This window comes from Medicago sativa, chromosome 8 (assembly GCF_051527215.1).
Source record: "Medicago sativa cultivar Bolivia chromosome 8, Bolivia_mono, whole genome shotgun sequence".
Taxonomy (NCBI): domain Eukaryota; kingdom Viridiplantae; phylum Streptophyta; class Magnoliopsida; order Fabales; family Fabaceae; genus Medicago; species Medicago sativa.
In genome coordinates, this window is record NC_140756.1 from 5,203,190 (window position 1) to 5,220,877 (window position 17,688).

General features: G+C 34.6%; 2 protein-coding genes across 2 annotated transcripts; one reads left to right on the top strand and one right to left on the bottom strand.

Annotated features, from left to right (window-relative positions):
* Positions 1–3,816: 3,816 nt before the first annotated feature.
* Positions 3,817–11,870, top strand: LOC146896358 (Protein kinase superfamily protein). The gene is made up of 15 exons (XM_085732257.1): positions 3,817–4,298; positions 4,398–4,456; positions 5,313–6,647; positions 6,774–6,834; positions 6,919–6,981; positions 7,443–7,506; positions 7,588–7,681; positions 7,957–8,040; positions 8,127–8,216; positions 8,304–8,331; positions 8,740–9,264; positions 9,356–9,417; positions 10,352–10,461; positions 10,535–10,622; positions 11,365–11,870. Exons 1-15 carry the CDS (start codon positions 3,968–3,970, stop codon positions 11,632–11,634), a joined length of 3,264 nt encoding a protein of 1,087 aa, XP_085588383.1. The 5' UTR covers positions 3,817–3,967; the 3' UTR covers positions 11,635–11,870.
* Positions 11,871–12,951: 1,081 nt separating this feature from the next.
* Positions 12,952–17,318, bottom strand: LOC146896359 (dihydroorotate dehydrogenase (DUF3598)). Its single transcript, XM_085732258.1, has 5 exons — positions 16,909–17,318; positions 14,983–15,426; positions 14,669–14,761; positions 14,054–14,193; positions 12,952–13,549 (listed from the first exon to the last, which is right to left on the bottom strand). Exons 1-5 carry the CDS (start codon positions 17,248–17,250, stop codon positions 13,105–13,107), a joined length of 1,464 nt encoding a protein of 487 aa, XP_085588384.1. The 5' UTR covers positions 17,251–17,318; the 3' UTR covers positions 12,952–13,104.
* Positions 17,319–17,688: the final 370 nt, after the last annotated feature.

Genomic DNA, 17,688 nt, shown 5'->3' on the forward strand with positions numbered 1-17,688 from the left:
GATGAAACAAATTGTGGATCGTAATGTCTTAGTGTTTAATTGGCCCTCTCTCTTTTTTCCTTTTTTTTACTAGAGCAAAGTTTATTCATTTCATTGAACAATATGGATAGTACATATTAAAACATCCGCGAACAAATGTGTACTAACTAATGAAGGGGTACCAACGGAAGCTAGGTCTAGTGAAAGAGGTTAGAATTTCACAACGTGACGAATTAGTGTCCAAATTTCAATTTCACAACGTGACGAATTGATGTCTAAATTTCGATTGAGTGGGGGATTCATATTTAGTATTTGACACACCTCGAATAAAATTATCTTTTATTTTCGATTGAGAGAGGGATTCATATTTAATATTTGACACACCTCAAATAGAATTTTCTTTTATGGAAGAAAGGAAATCTATTGGAAAAAAGAGTGATTAAGGGCAACACTAAGTCACAACCAATCTCATTTGTTTGTCTCTGGTAAATTTAAGACAAGAGTTGTGCTTAAGGCCTGATTGTTTTGGGTAAACATGAGTAACTTAGTGTGTGTTTAGTTATGCTGTGACCAAAATTCATTTTTTTGATATAATTGATTTTGGTCGGACTAATTATGGTTTTAAAGTGAGTTAAGGTAAATTGATTTATGTTTGGATGCATTCAAGTAAAATTGATTCTTATCACTGCATGTTATTTGGATACTTTGGCTCTAAATTGTTTTTGAATGTGTAATAAAGAGAAGAGGTATGTGACACCCACGACTAATGTCTAGAATTGATCTTCGGTGACCGTGAAAGCTTTGAAGTAAACTCAAGTTTGGTATTGGAATTGATTCACTTTCATTGCAGCCAAAACTACACTGGTCTTTTATGTCAAACCACGTCTGATTGTAGTAGACTTACGATCACATCTTGCCACTGTGAAACCAAACGAGTGCTAGGACATTATTTTATGCTAACTTGTTACCCGTACTTGGCAGTTTCCCAATACAAGGTCCTTGCCGGTTATTCAGACGTTCACAGATGTAACCATCTCTGATAGTTTTCCCCGATCCTGATAGAATGTCGTAGCGAGTAGGGAGGCAGAACCTGTTTGTGTTCAGGGTCCATTGGAGTAACTTCCAAGTTTACTTACATATATGCTTGTATGATCTTAATCTCTGGTTTCCTTTCACTCAGTTTGAATATGATGTTATGCACGCTGCTGCAAATGTGGCTCCTACGCAATTGCATAATAATAGTAGGGGATTTACCAAGGTGAGGACTCTTGACTGCATTATGTTCTTACAAAAATTTCAGACAAAGGTTTTTCTGATTTCATGGTGATCCCTCCCATCCTGAAGTATTGATCATTATTGTAGGAAGATATAAATTTCCTCGATAAAAAGATTTAATAACTAATGATTTCAAAGTTGATGACCTTCAAAGCCGGCTTTGCGAGTTTTTCATTTAAGTTTTGTTGTTTTATGACCGAGTAACCAACCAAATTCTCTTTTTTATTGTTGCCTTTACAGGAAAGAAGCCTCCTTTAAGCGATAAGGAGTTTAAGGAATACCTAAAGAAGGCCTCGACAGAAGAAGGCAAGTGAGCCCATTGGAAGTTTACAAATACCTCAAGGTGGGGTAGAAACTCGGACACGCAAGCAGGCTGAACTCAAGGATAATGACAGTCCTTCTGAGACAGTCTCCATTAATGCCGTGCCTTTACAAAGTATTCATAGTCTTCGTAGCATCACTTCCCCTCGCAAGAAGATGATTCCATCTGAGAGTGGTTTCAGTGACGTTCAAAAGGATCACCAAGGAGAAAGTGAAGTTTCTTCTCTTTGGGACATGAGGTTTTCTACTTCTGCTATGGTAAAAGACCATTTATCCTTTCCATTATGGCCTATAACTTTTAGATGTAGTCATTCTGTTTCTGTCATGATATCATCAACTAGGCTATAATGGCTTTAATTTAGTAGCTGACTTTGATTACAATATCATGTATGTATCTTGCTTGCTTATTTTGAATGATTAGAGTTAGTTACTTGAACATGTGCTTACAATGGAGTCAGGCTTCAAAAATATGTGACCCAAGATCAAAAGCTTGAGAAGATTTGAACGATCAGATCACAAAAAGTATTGGAGATAATTCAATAAAACCAATCATGAGTTCAAGCTTTTGTTTCTTTAAAAGGAAATGTAATTTTTTTTAAAGGCTAAGTAAATCATATCATCATAATTTTATTAATCTTATTCGGCGTAAGGTATGCACAAATAATATGACTTATATTCAATGGACAAATGAGTCGATACTGACATTTTACAATTTTTTTTTTTGACAAAAGTGACATTTTAATTTTAACATGCCACAACATTATTTCTAAAGATAAAAATTAACACATAGACCATTTTAAATCATATTTTACAAATTTAAGGAGGTATTTGTAATTTCAAAAAGTTGAACAGCTATTTTGGCACTTGCCTGCAATTTTAAGTACTAATTTCCCTATTAAGACTATTTATCAAATCAAATTCATAACTATCAATTTTTCGATGCATTCGTGACAACGATGATCGTTGATCAGATCAAGCGATCAACATTTCAATAAAAAGTTGATTTTTATTTAAATTTAATAATACCAAATTCAAAATTTAGATCGTTTGATCTCAATCCAATGACCATATTAGTCTTAATAAGTGAATGTCTTAAAGAATTGATGACAACCAATCATGGTCCAACTTTTATCCATATGTATACAAGGAGGGACCACATATGCCCCCTTCACAAGTTTCACGCTTTCACAAAGTCACACGTACTTGATCGTTGAATCAAGACCGGTCTATATTTTAGGTTTGACTTTTCTATTTTATAAAATTAAAAAGTGTATTAAAACATATGATGTCCAATCTTGACCCAACAACCTCAAATGCACTTAATACGTCAAATATTGACCGCAACAAATCTCATTTATAAAAGAAGGGACATGAGTTTGTTGCAATCATGCACTTGCATTAGTTTGATCAAAATCATATGATTCATATTTAAACTTAGAATTTTTTGAAGTATACAATAGAGATCAAATCTAATTTATTTTAAATATGAAGATTACACGGTCACCGATGTCTCAACCACATGATTGCGAGAAATCCACTCCCTCTGTCCCTATGGCTATGTTTGGAACAGCAGAAACAAGAAGGAAAGAAAGAATAGAGGAAAGAAAGTTTATCGAAAAACGTGCTTCCATTGTTTGGTTGCTTTGTCAATGTGGAAAGAAAGTGTCAGTTTGGTGGGGTCCACGTTATAAAACTTTCCCCCTCAATGCAGCGAAGAAAGCTTGGGCATAGGTTCCAAAATTGTAAAATTACAATATTACCATTATTTGAATAAAAAGAATTCAATGACATGTGCTTTTTTTTTCTCACCTGTGACTTGATTCACGCATTAAATTTTTATTACTACTAAATACTAATATCATGCAATAATAGTACCGTTATTTTATTATTTGTTTTTTTAGGGGTTATTATTTATTTATTAATTAATATATGTTACTCTATATAATATAATATCAATTTTTAATGTAAGGATAATTATGTCATTTTATTAAACTTAGATCTATCTTTCCTTTAACTTTCTTTCCACTTTCTTTCATACCAAACGGTTAAATAATCATCTCACTTTCCATTCACTTTCTACTCTCTTTCATTCTTTACACAATCTTTCCTCTTACTATCTTTCCTTTCACTTTCTTTGATATTCCAAATAAACCCTATATGTAACCACTTTTATTAGAGGCAAATGGTGGTTACATATATGGAGGGAGTATAATAGTTATAGTAGCATGAAATCTCACTTCTAGTTTCTAGAAGAAGGGATTGAGAGAAGCGGGAAAACAAACACATCAAACAATTCCCGCTCCGCTCCTACTCCTTTTCACTTTCTCTCTCATCCTCTTCCCATTTCCACACTTCTCTTTCTCTCTCTCTCCCCTCACACCGCCGATCCAAAATGTCTCCGCCGGAACCACCACCGCAACTCGCCGATCCAACTCCACTCCTCGAAGACCAATCCTGGCACCTCCTCTCTCTCCTCCTCCAGATCGGTCATCCCGTCGACGCGGAGTATCTTTCCCTTCGTTGCCGCTTCTTCAACGCTTCGCCGGATTTCGTCCGTTACGTTGCTTCACTTCCTGATTCTCCTCTCTCCGTTAACAGTAACGGATTTCTAACTCCTTCCGTTGAAGCTGCTTTCGCCATGGCTAGGTTTTTCTCATTTCAGTTCCAAAATTCAACTCCGTTTCACTCCCGTAAACGCAAGTCAATTTGCTCAATCACTCAAGGTAACACGAATTTTCAGTTTTGTTTATCTAATTGTGTTATTATATGTTAATTTTGTGTGTGTTTTGGTGGTTTATTGATTTGAGATTTTGGTGAAACAGGTGGAAGAGATCCGAAACGGCTTGCAATTGGTGATAAAGTTCCAGAAATTTTCGTTAAGGTATTCTTACTTATTCACTCTTTCGGTGTTAATTTTAACTTTTATGAACTTGATTTCGTTCTAGTTTTTTTTTTAATAATTTTAATAGTGTTTAGGTACATATTTTGTAGTGGAATCACACTGTTTTGGTGTTAATTTGAACGTTTATGAACTTGATTTCGTTCTTTGTTTTTGTCGTAATTTTTATAGTGTGTTGAGTTAAATATTTTGTGCATTGAAAGTTGAAACGTGTATTACCTTTGATACTGACAGTGACAGTAATGTTCACTTGATTTCACTTCTAGATTTTTTTTTGTTGATAATTTTAGATTTTGTAGGTTAATATTTTGTGTATTATGCACGTAGAATCATAGGATTTTGGTGTTAATTTTGAATGTTAATGAACTCGATTGCAGAGTTGTCAACTAGCAACTACAGACTTACAGTGACTCTATAGGGTAACCAACTGTTATTGGTATGCGATTTAGTCCAAAGTGTTGTCAGATAATGGCTATAGTGTAGGACTATAGCATTGCAGTATAGCAGAATTTGAACAAACCGCTGTTTTTTGTGCACCACGATTCATAACACTGTTTGATTGGGTTGTGCACTACCTTTGATATGTTACAGTGACAGTAAGGTTCACTTGATTTAGTATTGTTATCATTATTTTGGCATTTAGAATGATAAAAAAAATGCAACCATTTAGTTAGACTCATCATTGTTTGTAAATATCAATTTCTTGTAGTGTAATTTGATCTCTTTTATTTTTCTTCAAAAGCTTGGTAGCAGTTATATGCTATGTCTTTTATTTGTCAATTGTTGTATTTCATGCTGAATTTGGTGTCAAGTTTTGAATATTTTCTTTTGCTTGCAGAGTTTTGCTGATACTACTGCAGAGGCTGTTATGAGAAGAAATTTCTGTGCAATGAAATTTGAGTCTCGGATTGTAAATGGTGGGAATTATATGATTCCTATACGTATTGATTCAATTGGAGAATGTTCAGGTTGTTCAGAACCGAATTTAAAATACAGGGAAGCTGATAATGACGGCATAACAAGCATGGTCAAAGGAGAGATATCTGGCTCTCTTATCAAAGCCAATGAGAGTTTCTTCATTAGTGAAAGTGACTCGAGGAAGCTCGAGGGTCTAGATAGATTCGTGGGACATAATCCCTTTGCTAATCTTGCTCCACCAACTAGTGTCCAAGATCAATCTTTGTGTAATGATGATGTTGTTGGTATTGGATCAGAGGACAAAATGGATTGCTTTGACTCATTTGGGAATGAATATCCTGAACAAAACATAACCCCTACTGTGGATGGTGAAAAGGTTTGTCGAAATAATACTTGCAGAGATTCACTACTAGAATCTAATGAAATAAATAAAGAAGAGAAAAGAGGTCCAAAGGAAGGATTGGTTAATTATGAGAATGATAGAGAGATGGAAGATGTTGCTCAAAGGGTCGATCCTGTAGCATGCGGAGAAGATCCGACAGATGTTTTGGAATTGGAAAAGGGTATAATAAGAGAATCTATTGAAAAATATAAAGAGGAAAGAGGTTTGAAGGAAGGAATGATTAACTATGACAAAAATGAAGAGATGGAAGATGTTGCTCTGAGGGTGAATCCTGTAGTATGTGGAGAAGAGCCAACAAAAGTTTTGGAATTGAAAAAGGGCATGCATGTATTAGATTTGGATACAAACAAGACAGTGAGAAAAATGGTGACCCGGTCTACAAATAAAATAGCTCAGTCCTCTTCAAATCCAAAGCAGCTTCTGAAACCTTCTCGCACATTGAAGGGGGGACAGAAAAATGATCTACACTCTAAGCCTCAAATTCTAACCGAGTCACTAGCCTGTAACAAATTTGATAATGTTCCAAAAAAAATTGATCAAAGTAATGATCAGAACATTATTGAAGGTGATGAAGGTAAGGATCAGAACATGGTGACCCAGTCTAACAATAAAGTAGCTCAGCCCTCTTCAAATCCAAAGCAGCTTCTGAAATCTTCTCGCATGTTGAAGGATGGACAGAAACATGATCTACACTCAAAGACTCAAAATCTAACTGAGTCACTAGCGTGTAACAAATCTGATAATGTTCCAAAAAAAATTGATCAAGGTCATGATCAGAGTATTATTTCAAAAAACAAAATAAAACAAAGTCGTAAAGAAAACGCGACAGAAGATAACTTCATGACTTCTAAGGTGAGTTCTTTCTGTTAACAGATTTGATTCGATATAACTTATAATGTTCTGTAAATCATTTTGGCTATCTGCCTGAGATGTATTATACATGTGATGTTATCCATTTTGGTTATTTTGTTGAATCAGGTAGAGAAAAAAACATTTCCATCTTTTGAATCTTTTATAATAGAGGAAGAAGAAGGTTCAGGTATTAATATTAGAACTTTGTTTTTCATCAAGTTCCAAACTGATACAACAAATCCCTACTAAAATTGCGTTGATATTTCTTTAGGTGGTTATGGCATTGTTTACCGTGCTCATAGAACAACTGATGGAAAAAGACTTGCTATAAAATGTAAGTAACGCCTATCTTTTATGTTAAACATGTATCTACTGTTCCTGAAGTGTTATGCGAAGAAAACGGAAAGGAATAGGGTCAAGGGTCCTTTATTTGTACTCTATTGGAAAACGAAACTGCTTATTTGTAATCAAGAATCCAGTTACTTGCATCCTTTTTCCTACTTAAAATATAAAACTGGAAACAATTCTTCGTTTGTAACAGTGTTGTTAAATAGTGGCTATAGCGGCGCTATACCGCTATTTCGTAGCAGAATTTGAACAAATTGCTATTGTTCCTTGATACGCTATTTAGTACAATAGATTGTGAAATAGAGGCTATAGCGACAGTATAGCACTGTTGCATAGCATGATATGAACAAACCACTATTTTCTATTATCTGCAATTGACAACATTTCGGTGTAATTGATTTTAAAAAGCTGATCTTGATGCTACAATTTGTACATGTAATTTGACAGGTCCTCATAGCAATGCTCATAAAAACCATGTAAATAATGAGCGGAATATGCTTGAGCGTTTTGGGTAAGTATTGACATATGATCCTATATTTTTTTTTAACTACGATGCATGCTGCCTATTGTCCTTTAACTTTTCATGATTCAGGGGTAAAAACTGTATTATAAAGTTTGAAGGTTCTTTCAAAAGTGGCAACAGTGACTGCTTTGTTTTAGAACATGTTGAGCATGAGAGACCTGAGGTAACTGTTGAAATTGTCTGTAATTTAAATTTTCCTTCGTGTGAAAAAATAACTGTTTTTGGTTTCAGAACTTTCACCTTTCAACCTCTTTTAATATTAAGCTGATTTGCTCATAAGACCCCATCCTTTCTCTCGAGTTCATCTATGATGAAGCTAATTTTAGCTTCTCAATTTTTAGTTTCTGGAAAAAAAATTGATATTTGTGGGAAATGGATTTACCTTTTGGCCATTCTTTACTGTAATGTAGTTTGTAATGAAAATACCACAATGTGTAGGTTTTGAAAAAAGAAATTGATATATGTGAGCTTCAGTGGTATGGGTTTTGCATGTTCAAGGCACTTGCGTGCTTGCACAAAGAGGTAATTTTCCCTTTGCTTATTCTCTGTTACTTTGACTTCAAGATAACATACACAATTGTTTGAGAAGTTCAAACTCTTATATGTAGGGAGTTGTTCACAGAGATGTTAAACCTGGAAACTTCCTTTTCTCTCGAAAGCTAAAGAAAGGCTACCTTATCGACTTCAACCTTGCCATGGTTAGGTTGCTTCTCTTGTTTCTTAAATAAGTTTTGATTGTGATTATTTCCAAATATAATCTGGTGTATTGTTGTATTTCTTTTCAGGATTTGAAGCAGAAGTACAACATCGGAAGTAAGCCTCATAATTCTAACCTATTTGGCTACTTAGTTGTATATTAATCTCAGGCAATAAGCCTAATATCCTCCCAGAAAAAAAGAAACACATTTTGCTTGCTTTTACATGCATCATTCAATCAATCCTTAGTTCACTTTGCTAAGTTTTATGAAATGCGTTTAGAGAAATGCTAGGAACACTCTCTTTCTAAAACTCCCTAACACTCCATCTCTTATTGGGTGAAACCCATGTGGGTCTCACCACTTTATGTGAAATCCATTTCCAAAGTGTGAGACCCACATGGGTCTCACCAAATAAGAAAGCGAGTGTTAGAAAGAGAGTGTCCATAACACTCCTCAATGCGGTCATCATAAATTCATTATATAATTTGCCTAGTTTCATCAGTTAATTTGTTCATTTACTCAGGTAAATCAAAACCAAGGCTTGATGCATCCAGTAATATTCCTCTCCCGTCTGGTTCTTCCCCTGTGGTCCAAGACAAGAATCTTGGAGGAATCAAGGCTCTAACATCCAATAAAAGGGAATTGCCAGATCTGGCAGATCGTAGGAAATATTATGAAATTCGTAAGCATATGAAGGCAAAAGCGGATGCTGGTCATCTGAAAAATTGTCCCGATAAGGCTGTTGCGAATTTACGTAGAGCACAAGGAGCAGATGGCTCGGGTATAACCTCTGCCAGAGATGTTACTAGCACTAAGACTGCTTCTGCCGATAGGCTCCGAGAACCCATACCTTTCAAAGGAAGAAAGGAGCTTATCAGCCTCGTGCAGAATTCTATGCAATGTGCAAACAATAGTTCAATGAAAAGTCCTTCTTCTCAGAGGAAAAGGGTTACTGCTCCTTCAGGCAAGGTAGATGGCAGGACGCTTTATCTTACGCCAATGCCTATACATTCATCTACGGTTGCTTTGGGGTTATTAAGAAGCAAAGGTGTGATTCTAAATTCAAAGCTTCTGAATTCTGAAGAGTGGTATTGCTACCTTTAAGATTGTACCTTACTAACTGCTATTGTGTTATTCAGGGGACGGAAAACATAAAAGAGAGGGTCCATGTGTTGGAACAAAGGGTTTCCGTGCCCCGGAGGTAAATTCTTGCGCTTACTTCTATTCACTTGCATTTTTTCTTGCAATTGTAGATACTATATCTTGTTGATCCAAATATTATCTATTTTTTGACCGCATCAAAAATTTAGTACTGAATACTGACATAGGAAGTGTGCAATTTTAGATGCTTGTAGAAAAGCATCCAACATAACCATTGGAAATTCTACAGTGCTGTGGAGGTTGCAAATATAGGACTTCCGTGCCGAAAAAGAAATCAATATATGAATAAGTTAGCTATTTATCTATCTATGGTTTACTACAATCATATAATAAGTTAGTTTCGTGATTGTAGTGGGTTACTCTATCCATTATTTTAGATATGGTTCAGGTGGGGGTTTCAAATTGTAGTTTCCTGCTGACTGGTTGGACTTATCTATGAGAGTTTGAGTATCACAAGATACCCTTTCCAATCAAAACACAATCTGTACAGTCAACTAGTAATTAATATTTCCAGATAACTGACCTGGTATATTGTTTCCCCCCTTTTTTGGGCGTTTTGTTTTCCAAGTTTTAACTGACCTTCATCTTGGGCAGGGAAGAAAGGGGATATTCATTGTATGGTCAAATATTTAATTTATTGGTCTTGTATACAGCATTCATGATGTGAAAACTTCATAAAAGCTAAACTGGTGATCTACATAGTATTTAAAATTCTTATTTTTCAAAATTTGAAATATTACAAATGATAGGAAAGTATTATCTTTCTATAAATTGGTCTTTGGCGGCTTCCTTTATTGTCATTCAAAGAAAAACACTGCTGAAACCTGTGTGTTCATTATTGAGCTGGATATCACATCATACCTTCAAAATGTATCGTTTAAAGTTTATTTCACAGATGCAAAATCACCTTCCTACAATTAATGGATGTCTTTATTTTTCAATAATTTTAATTCACGGTTTCATTTTTTCTTTAGGTTTTGTTCAGATCTCAGTTTCAGGGCCCTAAGGTTGATATTTGGTCGGCTGGAGTCACTCTACTATACATGCTGATTGGGAAAACTTCTTTCCCTGGCGAACCAGAACAGTAAAAATCAACTTCAGATTATTTGTGTTTTTATCTTCTTTTGCCTTTCCGTGCTGACTATGTTTTGGTGCAGGAGTTTAAAAGAAATTGCCAAATTGCGGGGCAGTGAAGAGCTTTGGGAGGTGGCCAAGCTGCATGACCGTGAAACATCCTTTCCAGTGGTAAATTCCTTTTTTTTTTTTTTGGCAACTCTGGTCATTCCTATTAATCCTTATTACTTTTTTTGGTTACAATATTAATCCTTATTTGAGAACCTATAATTAAATAGCATGAAAAAATGGAAATGAAAATATCCTTGAGTGAATTAAAACGTTCTTTATTATTTTATTAAGTTTCACTCAAATATGGTTCCAAATATGGTTTATGATAGAACATTATGGCGTAATTTGATCCATGTAGTTGACCCCACTTAGTGGGATAATGCTTGGTTGTTGTATTATTTTATTAAGTTTCACTCAAAATTATTTATAAATGATTACGTTTTGTTTTTGAGATTTCAAGCACTGTTGAATTCTTTTACTAGTGTTCTGGATTTTTCACAATACATCCCTTGGATAACCATTTTAAGTTTTAAGTCCAGCTCATAATCACAAAATTAACCTGCGAAGTGAGAATTGACTAGACTTTATCTCTAATCAATGTGAGACTTGAATTTTTTCAATAAGTTCACTAGTTTACTAGAAAAAGATGGTCCCTTGGTTGATTCTATTATTGTTTGAAGATGGCGGTTGCTTGCTCAAATTTGATTTGATCTTAGTTTTTCTCCCATTTGCAATCAACAATAGAAATTATGATTTTAATTGTTGTGGCTCTGAATTCAATAAGATGTAGAAATATACAAAAAGCAGCTCTTATTTCTGAACAAGGTAAATGAAGCTAATGTTTGCCTCCTTTGGATTACAGGAGTTATTTGATGACCGATACTTGCAATCATATGACATAGAAACCTGGTGCAAGTTGCACACAAAGAGACCAGAGTTTGTTGATAAAGTCCCGAAATCATTGTTTGATTTAATAGAGAAGTGCCTAACAGTAAACCCAAGGAATAGGATTAGTGTTGAAGATGTTCTCAGGCATGAGTTTTTTGCCTCGTGTAATGAGATCATGAGAAAGACAAGGATGCTTCAACGAGGTCTTGGCTTAGAAACTGCAGCAGATTCAAGAGCAGTCTGATATCAGTTTCATGAACTGTAGGTGTTGTGTTACAATACTGTTTGACCTGAAGAGGGTCTACAAAAAATAGTGTTTCCATACATTGATAGATGTATATACGACTAATTGCAGAGAAACTGGCACATAATGTAAACTGTGGTTAGTTTAGAACTCAACATTTTTTTTAGAACATTTTCTTCAAAATTTTTATTTTTTTTAAGAACTTGCAGGACCACCATAACCTGTGATTTCAGCTAGTTGCAACTTCTCTTGTATACCATCCACACCAATCACAAACCTGACCATTTTTTTATGGATCAGATTATTAGACTTGATTAATAAACCTGGAATTTTAGAACACTGGTGGAAAAAAATGAAACAGTATATAACTGAATGTACTCAGGTAGGTGGCTGATGTTGGCATCACAAATCGAAAAGGAAACTAAAAATTACGGGTCCTAATACATACGCACCCTTGTTACAATTAAAACCTTCCCATCCTCCTTTCTTCATTAAGTATATGTCAACTGGTATCCATGGCATGGATAGTACTCGTCTGCTACTAGTCCTGTTGAATTCAAATGATACGTGATTTTCATAGTTGCACAAATGTTTGCAATGCAGGTATTTAGTGGATATTCCAGTATCCGAAGGTAAAAAAAAAAACATTTTAATTGTGTAGAATTTTTATCTCTTTAAAAATAGCATTATATTCTCCAAAATAACATGTGTATTTAATTTATAATGTATTTTTGTAATTTTATTATTTTATTAACGAGTGAGTATGGATATCCACAAGTACAAATACAATTGAATACCCCTCCATATTTTTAACTAACATGTAGTTGAGACATCTATGTATTTTTATGTACTCATTGCAAATTGAAGAGCAAGTATTCGTGGTGCAGATTTATTAACATCCGTAAAATGAATAATTATTAAGTTACTTTTTCCTTAGATGGTTGAAACATTTTTTTTTTTGAGGTGTAGAAGGTTGAAACTTGAAAGCCAATAAAATATTCTAAATTACAGATTTTAAAATTACATAAAAATAGAAATCGTAAGGTTCTGAATGGTTACTTGGCAATCAATTTACTCACCGCCTTCATTTGAATAACAAGTAAACCTTCAATACTTTCCTGTTCTCTAATGTAAATTCCGTTATTATGGTTACTTTTATGGTTGTCATCATCACTTACAAGCTGCGACCACCTAGGTGCATTGCATAACCAGTAAATGCCAAAACATTACAAATCAACCTAAGTATCATACTGGACTCAATCCAAACTATTGCAATTCAGTATCCAAATACCATAGCTAAGTCTTTGCAATAAAGCATCAGCAAAAAATGATCAAAATGATAATGGCAATAATCTTTTTTACATGCATTAACTTTTGAACTTCAATGTACTTGTGAATTACGTATAATATTGAATACTCTTTGTAATAACGATCATACTAAACAATTTACATGCTGTTAATCCACATAATTTATACATTAGGTGGATTAGACCACCTTCTCTTCATCTCTGATTTCCATCTCACATCTTTAAGTTTTCCATCCAACCCATAATCTCTTTCCATCACAAGGTTGATTCCTTCATCAGAGTACCAGCCAACTCCGATGCATAGAATACCATCCTTATTGATATCAACATAACATGTCACACCTCCCGGAAGCCATAGAATGGTCATATCCTGCATGTCAAGCCTCTCCTCCTCGCCAAAGTAGTTGGCACTATCCGGCGAGCTCCTCTTCTTCAGAGTTTCTGTACAAAGGTAGACATACGGAGCGGTATTGCCTTCTTCTTCCGCTTTAGTCTCCTCCCCATAGACCGGAGTAGCGCTGATTTCAAAGACTTTCCATGACCCTGTCAACTCTGATGGATTGGTTCTTTTTCTTTGAGAAAATGGCTTTAAATCAAAGTCCATATCACTGTTTTAAATGTACAAAGCAACAATAACTTTATTGAAATCAATGGAGGAACGAAAATAGAAGAAAAACGTAAATCTTTTCATACTAGGTGAATCAAAAGACGTCTTAATATCTTATTGTTAATTATTAGGAATGACACTAAGATGATGAAGGAAAATACCACAGTAAAGGAATTGATGAAGTGTAATAAAAGAAGCAATAAGAACATGCACACACCAAAGGTCCATGCCATACTACATTTAGTACTATGTTAGCTATTCTCTCTATCTCTTTTTAGTTATCGTTTTAAAGTTATTTACACATAGCAAGAAAATCAATAGGCTTTGTTACTTTTGATAAAATTATTTGTTTTCTTTTCTATAATACCCTTCACTATTTATCATTTCATTCTACATATTTTTCTCTCTGCAATAAATACTTGAAGGTATTATTGAGTTTATAAAAATGTAAATAAGTTCTTCATAGTAGCAAATTTAGCACAAAATGTAAATAAGGCACAAATACCTCATGTCATCAACACAAGTAGGACTGGCCCATTCCTCTTCATACACAGCAACTCTCATTATCTGTATTTCTGAACCGCCATTTATGAATTCTATAGTATGGACAATGCGGATCCTTTTGTGGCAGCCTTTAACCAAACACTGGAAAAAGAGAAGTTGCAAAATGAAAGAAAAAGTATTGCAACTCTTATTGATGAAAGCGAAACATTAATCTAACATATCTTCTCTTGTGTGTTACAAATTCCATGCTTGAACAAGGAATTCAAATTTTAATGAGCTTAGTTTTAAGACCAACAGAAAACATAAATTTTATAGTGAGTACTTTTATCTAAACTGGAAATTTCTAGTGCACAGCCAATCGATTTTCATTTGTTCCGTAGAAGCAAATTTTAATTTTATGGCATGCGGGAGAAAACTGGGGAGGGGGATGTTTTAAAATAACAAATGCATGGTCTATGTTGCTACTGACACCACAGAAGGATCCGTGTCCGAGGTCCAACACCAACAAATATGTTTATATTACCGGTATCAACGAGTTAGTATCAAGTCTGTGTCATCGTTTCATAGGGAAGGATCAACAAATCTAAGATTCTGTAAGTAGCATGCGACGACTTACTTGTTCAAACTTGAAAGTTGGTGTGATATAGTACTTTGAATCATCATCTGCACCCACTGAAATATCCATAGGGCCCCTAGAATAAGATCCATCCTGCAATTTATCAAATGTAGTTATTTACAAATGATAAAAGGAAAAAAAGAGAAAGAAACAATCAACGGTAGTTTATGCTGGTCACTTGAATACTAAACAAATGCTCTCTCTCTTCAATTCATTCAATAAAATTATTCTTTTTTTTTTCAATCCAATTCTTCAGTCACTAACAAAAAGCTACAAAATAAATACATTAGGAAAAACTTATAGCATATACTTACTTCAAAGTAAACAAGGCCAGGTTCACAGCCCATGACATCTTCTTCCATCACATCACTTTTCTTGAAGTCAAAGGATTCAAATGTAGGCAAAACACGATTTGTTATTTTTTCACTGGATTTTCGCAGCCCGGCTATAGGAGCTTTAAGATCACCGGAACCATTCTTAGCTATGCCATTGTCTTCAACTTGTTGCGGCATTTCACCATAAGGATTCAAAGTCACCCAATTAACCTTCCTTTGGATTTGAGATGTACGTTCATCCGAATGCGACGGCACTGCCTCTATACGGGAAAGAGTATAGCAGTCGTAAAGGTTTTCATTCTTGACACTTATTTCCATTGGCTCCATTTCAGCAGTGATTGGAGAAAAAACAGCACCTACACCTTTCCAAATTCCACTGAGACTGCTAGCAAATGTGTTCCATGCTGGTTTTATTACTGGTTCCTGAAAGAGTGTCCACTCAAATCAGTATAATGTTCGTCGCAATTTGAACTAATCATTTTCTACAGTTTAGTGCAGGTATCAGTAACAAATACATACAAAACAAGTAGAAATAAAACAAAAAGAAGGGGCAGAGTTCATTTCTAACAAATACCCAAATGAATTTTGGTAATGCCGTACTTGAAGTTGAATGTTATCCACAAAAATAATGGATGGATTTTTTTAATTATTTTCACAATTCTTAATTCCAACGAGTAAGTTTGGAAAACGGAAGAAACTACAGAAGTCTTATATGCATCATTTACTTCAGTGTTGTCAATCGTAAACTATGGAAATTAATGGTTTCTTCAAATTCCGCTACAGTACTACGCAACAGTGCTATAGCGTCGCTACAGCTGCTATTTGACAACATTTAGTTCTAAATAGCTTATTGCGGAACAATAAGGACTTGTTCAAATTCCATTCACGCTATAGTGGCGCTATTTAACAACACTAAATTACTTTCAAAAGCAAGAGTCCAAACTTCTGTACATAGACTCTCAGTCAAGATCTTCAAATAAAATTTGAATGGAGAAGTTTCTGGAGAGACACACTAACTTCCACTCAGTTAAACAAAGTTCAGGTTCCAACACAATAAACTCAATTCATTTCTCAGATCAGCTTATATATGTTTTAGGCCACCATTCATCGGTAATAATCTGTCCATGGCATTGTTTGTGTTCCATTACTTACACAATCGGAGCCATTTGAAATAAACTTTCTATAAACCCAACCACACTATACATTTATTTTAAACCAATTTTATCAATTTCAACATCTTCAACTAACTATTCCATAAAAGGTTGCTGTCTTTGGACAAAGTAAAACAAATGTACGAGTACAAAGTAAGAGTAGAGAAAGCAATCCCTAGTCGCTATCCTAATCCATGAAAACAAATGACCAATGAGGCAATGATTATCCACTAGCACAATATCCACCACCTTAAACCAGTAGGCTCACTCAGAAGGCATGGGAATATCAGTATGACACCAAGAATTCTTCATGATTCCATGTTCAGAGTTATACACTACCTACCTATTCCTAATTATGATGCATACGCTGTAAAAGTTTTACACTGTCAATACATCGCAATCAATCAGCCATTCAAAAAACATCATAACCAATCATACATGAAACTCAGAAATAACTACGATTAAAATCAAATATTTTTAATAATCTAACTGTTATGATTGATTACTAGTGTTAAAAAATATTTACACCGGCTGTGTATACAGCACAATATTAGCATTCATGTGCATTCACATTCAATTCACAAATTTAAACACAATTTCATAAAAAAAAGGTTCAACTTTCATTAAAAAAACTACTAACATTAAACCCTAATCAATTTAACCCTAGTTAATTCTCATCCCAAAGCAAAAGACAAAAACTTTACATAAATTCTACAAATTTAAAACAAACCCAGATGAAAAAAAAAAACATTACCTGAGTCTGAAGAACAGTTTCAACTTCCATCAACATAGCACCAGTAACAACAACTCTACCACTCTTCTTACCCTTATTCCTCTTAACCAGCTTCTTACTTCTCCCTCTTCCCTTCTTCTCTTTCTTAGCAAGTTCATTATCAACACTCCACACATTCTCCTTGTTTCCTTTCACTCTTATACTTCCATTGTTGTTGTGATTGGGTTTCTGGGCTGTGATGATTCTTGTTGTGGAAGATGGTTTTGGGAGGGTTGGGGAGAGAGATAGAAAGGAAAAGGGATTGTGGGTTGAAGAGAGTGTGTGGAGGAAGGTTTTGGTGAGAGAGAATGATGAAGTTTGCATGTTTTGAATTTGGTCGGATAGAATGGAACACACAAAACCAATTTTGAGGATTTTCGCAAGTACAGTTTGTGTTCCTTTTTGTGTTCACAGTATATTTGGTGTATTTTGTGGTGTATTTCGGTTTTTCTTTTAATTTTTTTTTTATTTTTATTATAAATATTTAGATTTTTTATTCCTTTGGATAGACGAAATCAAAGTATAATCATCAAAAACTGACACACATAAATGAAGGAGTCAGAATTCGAACCCAATCACAATTTTTGACCTAAATTTTTTGACATGTTATGAGGGATTACGATTTGTGTAAATCAAGAGACGAAATATCAGGTGTTTTTTGTTCCCTTTCAAAAGATAGTTGAATGACAAAAAGCTGTCCACCTCCTTGTCCTCCAACTCGATGAATTCCACCCGAGTCAATTAAAGATAGAACTCCATTTT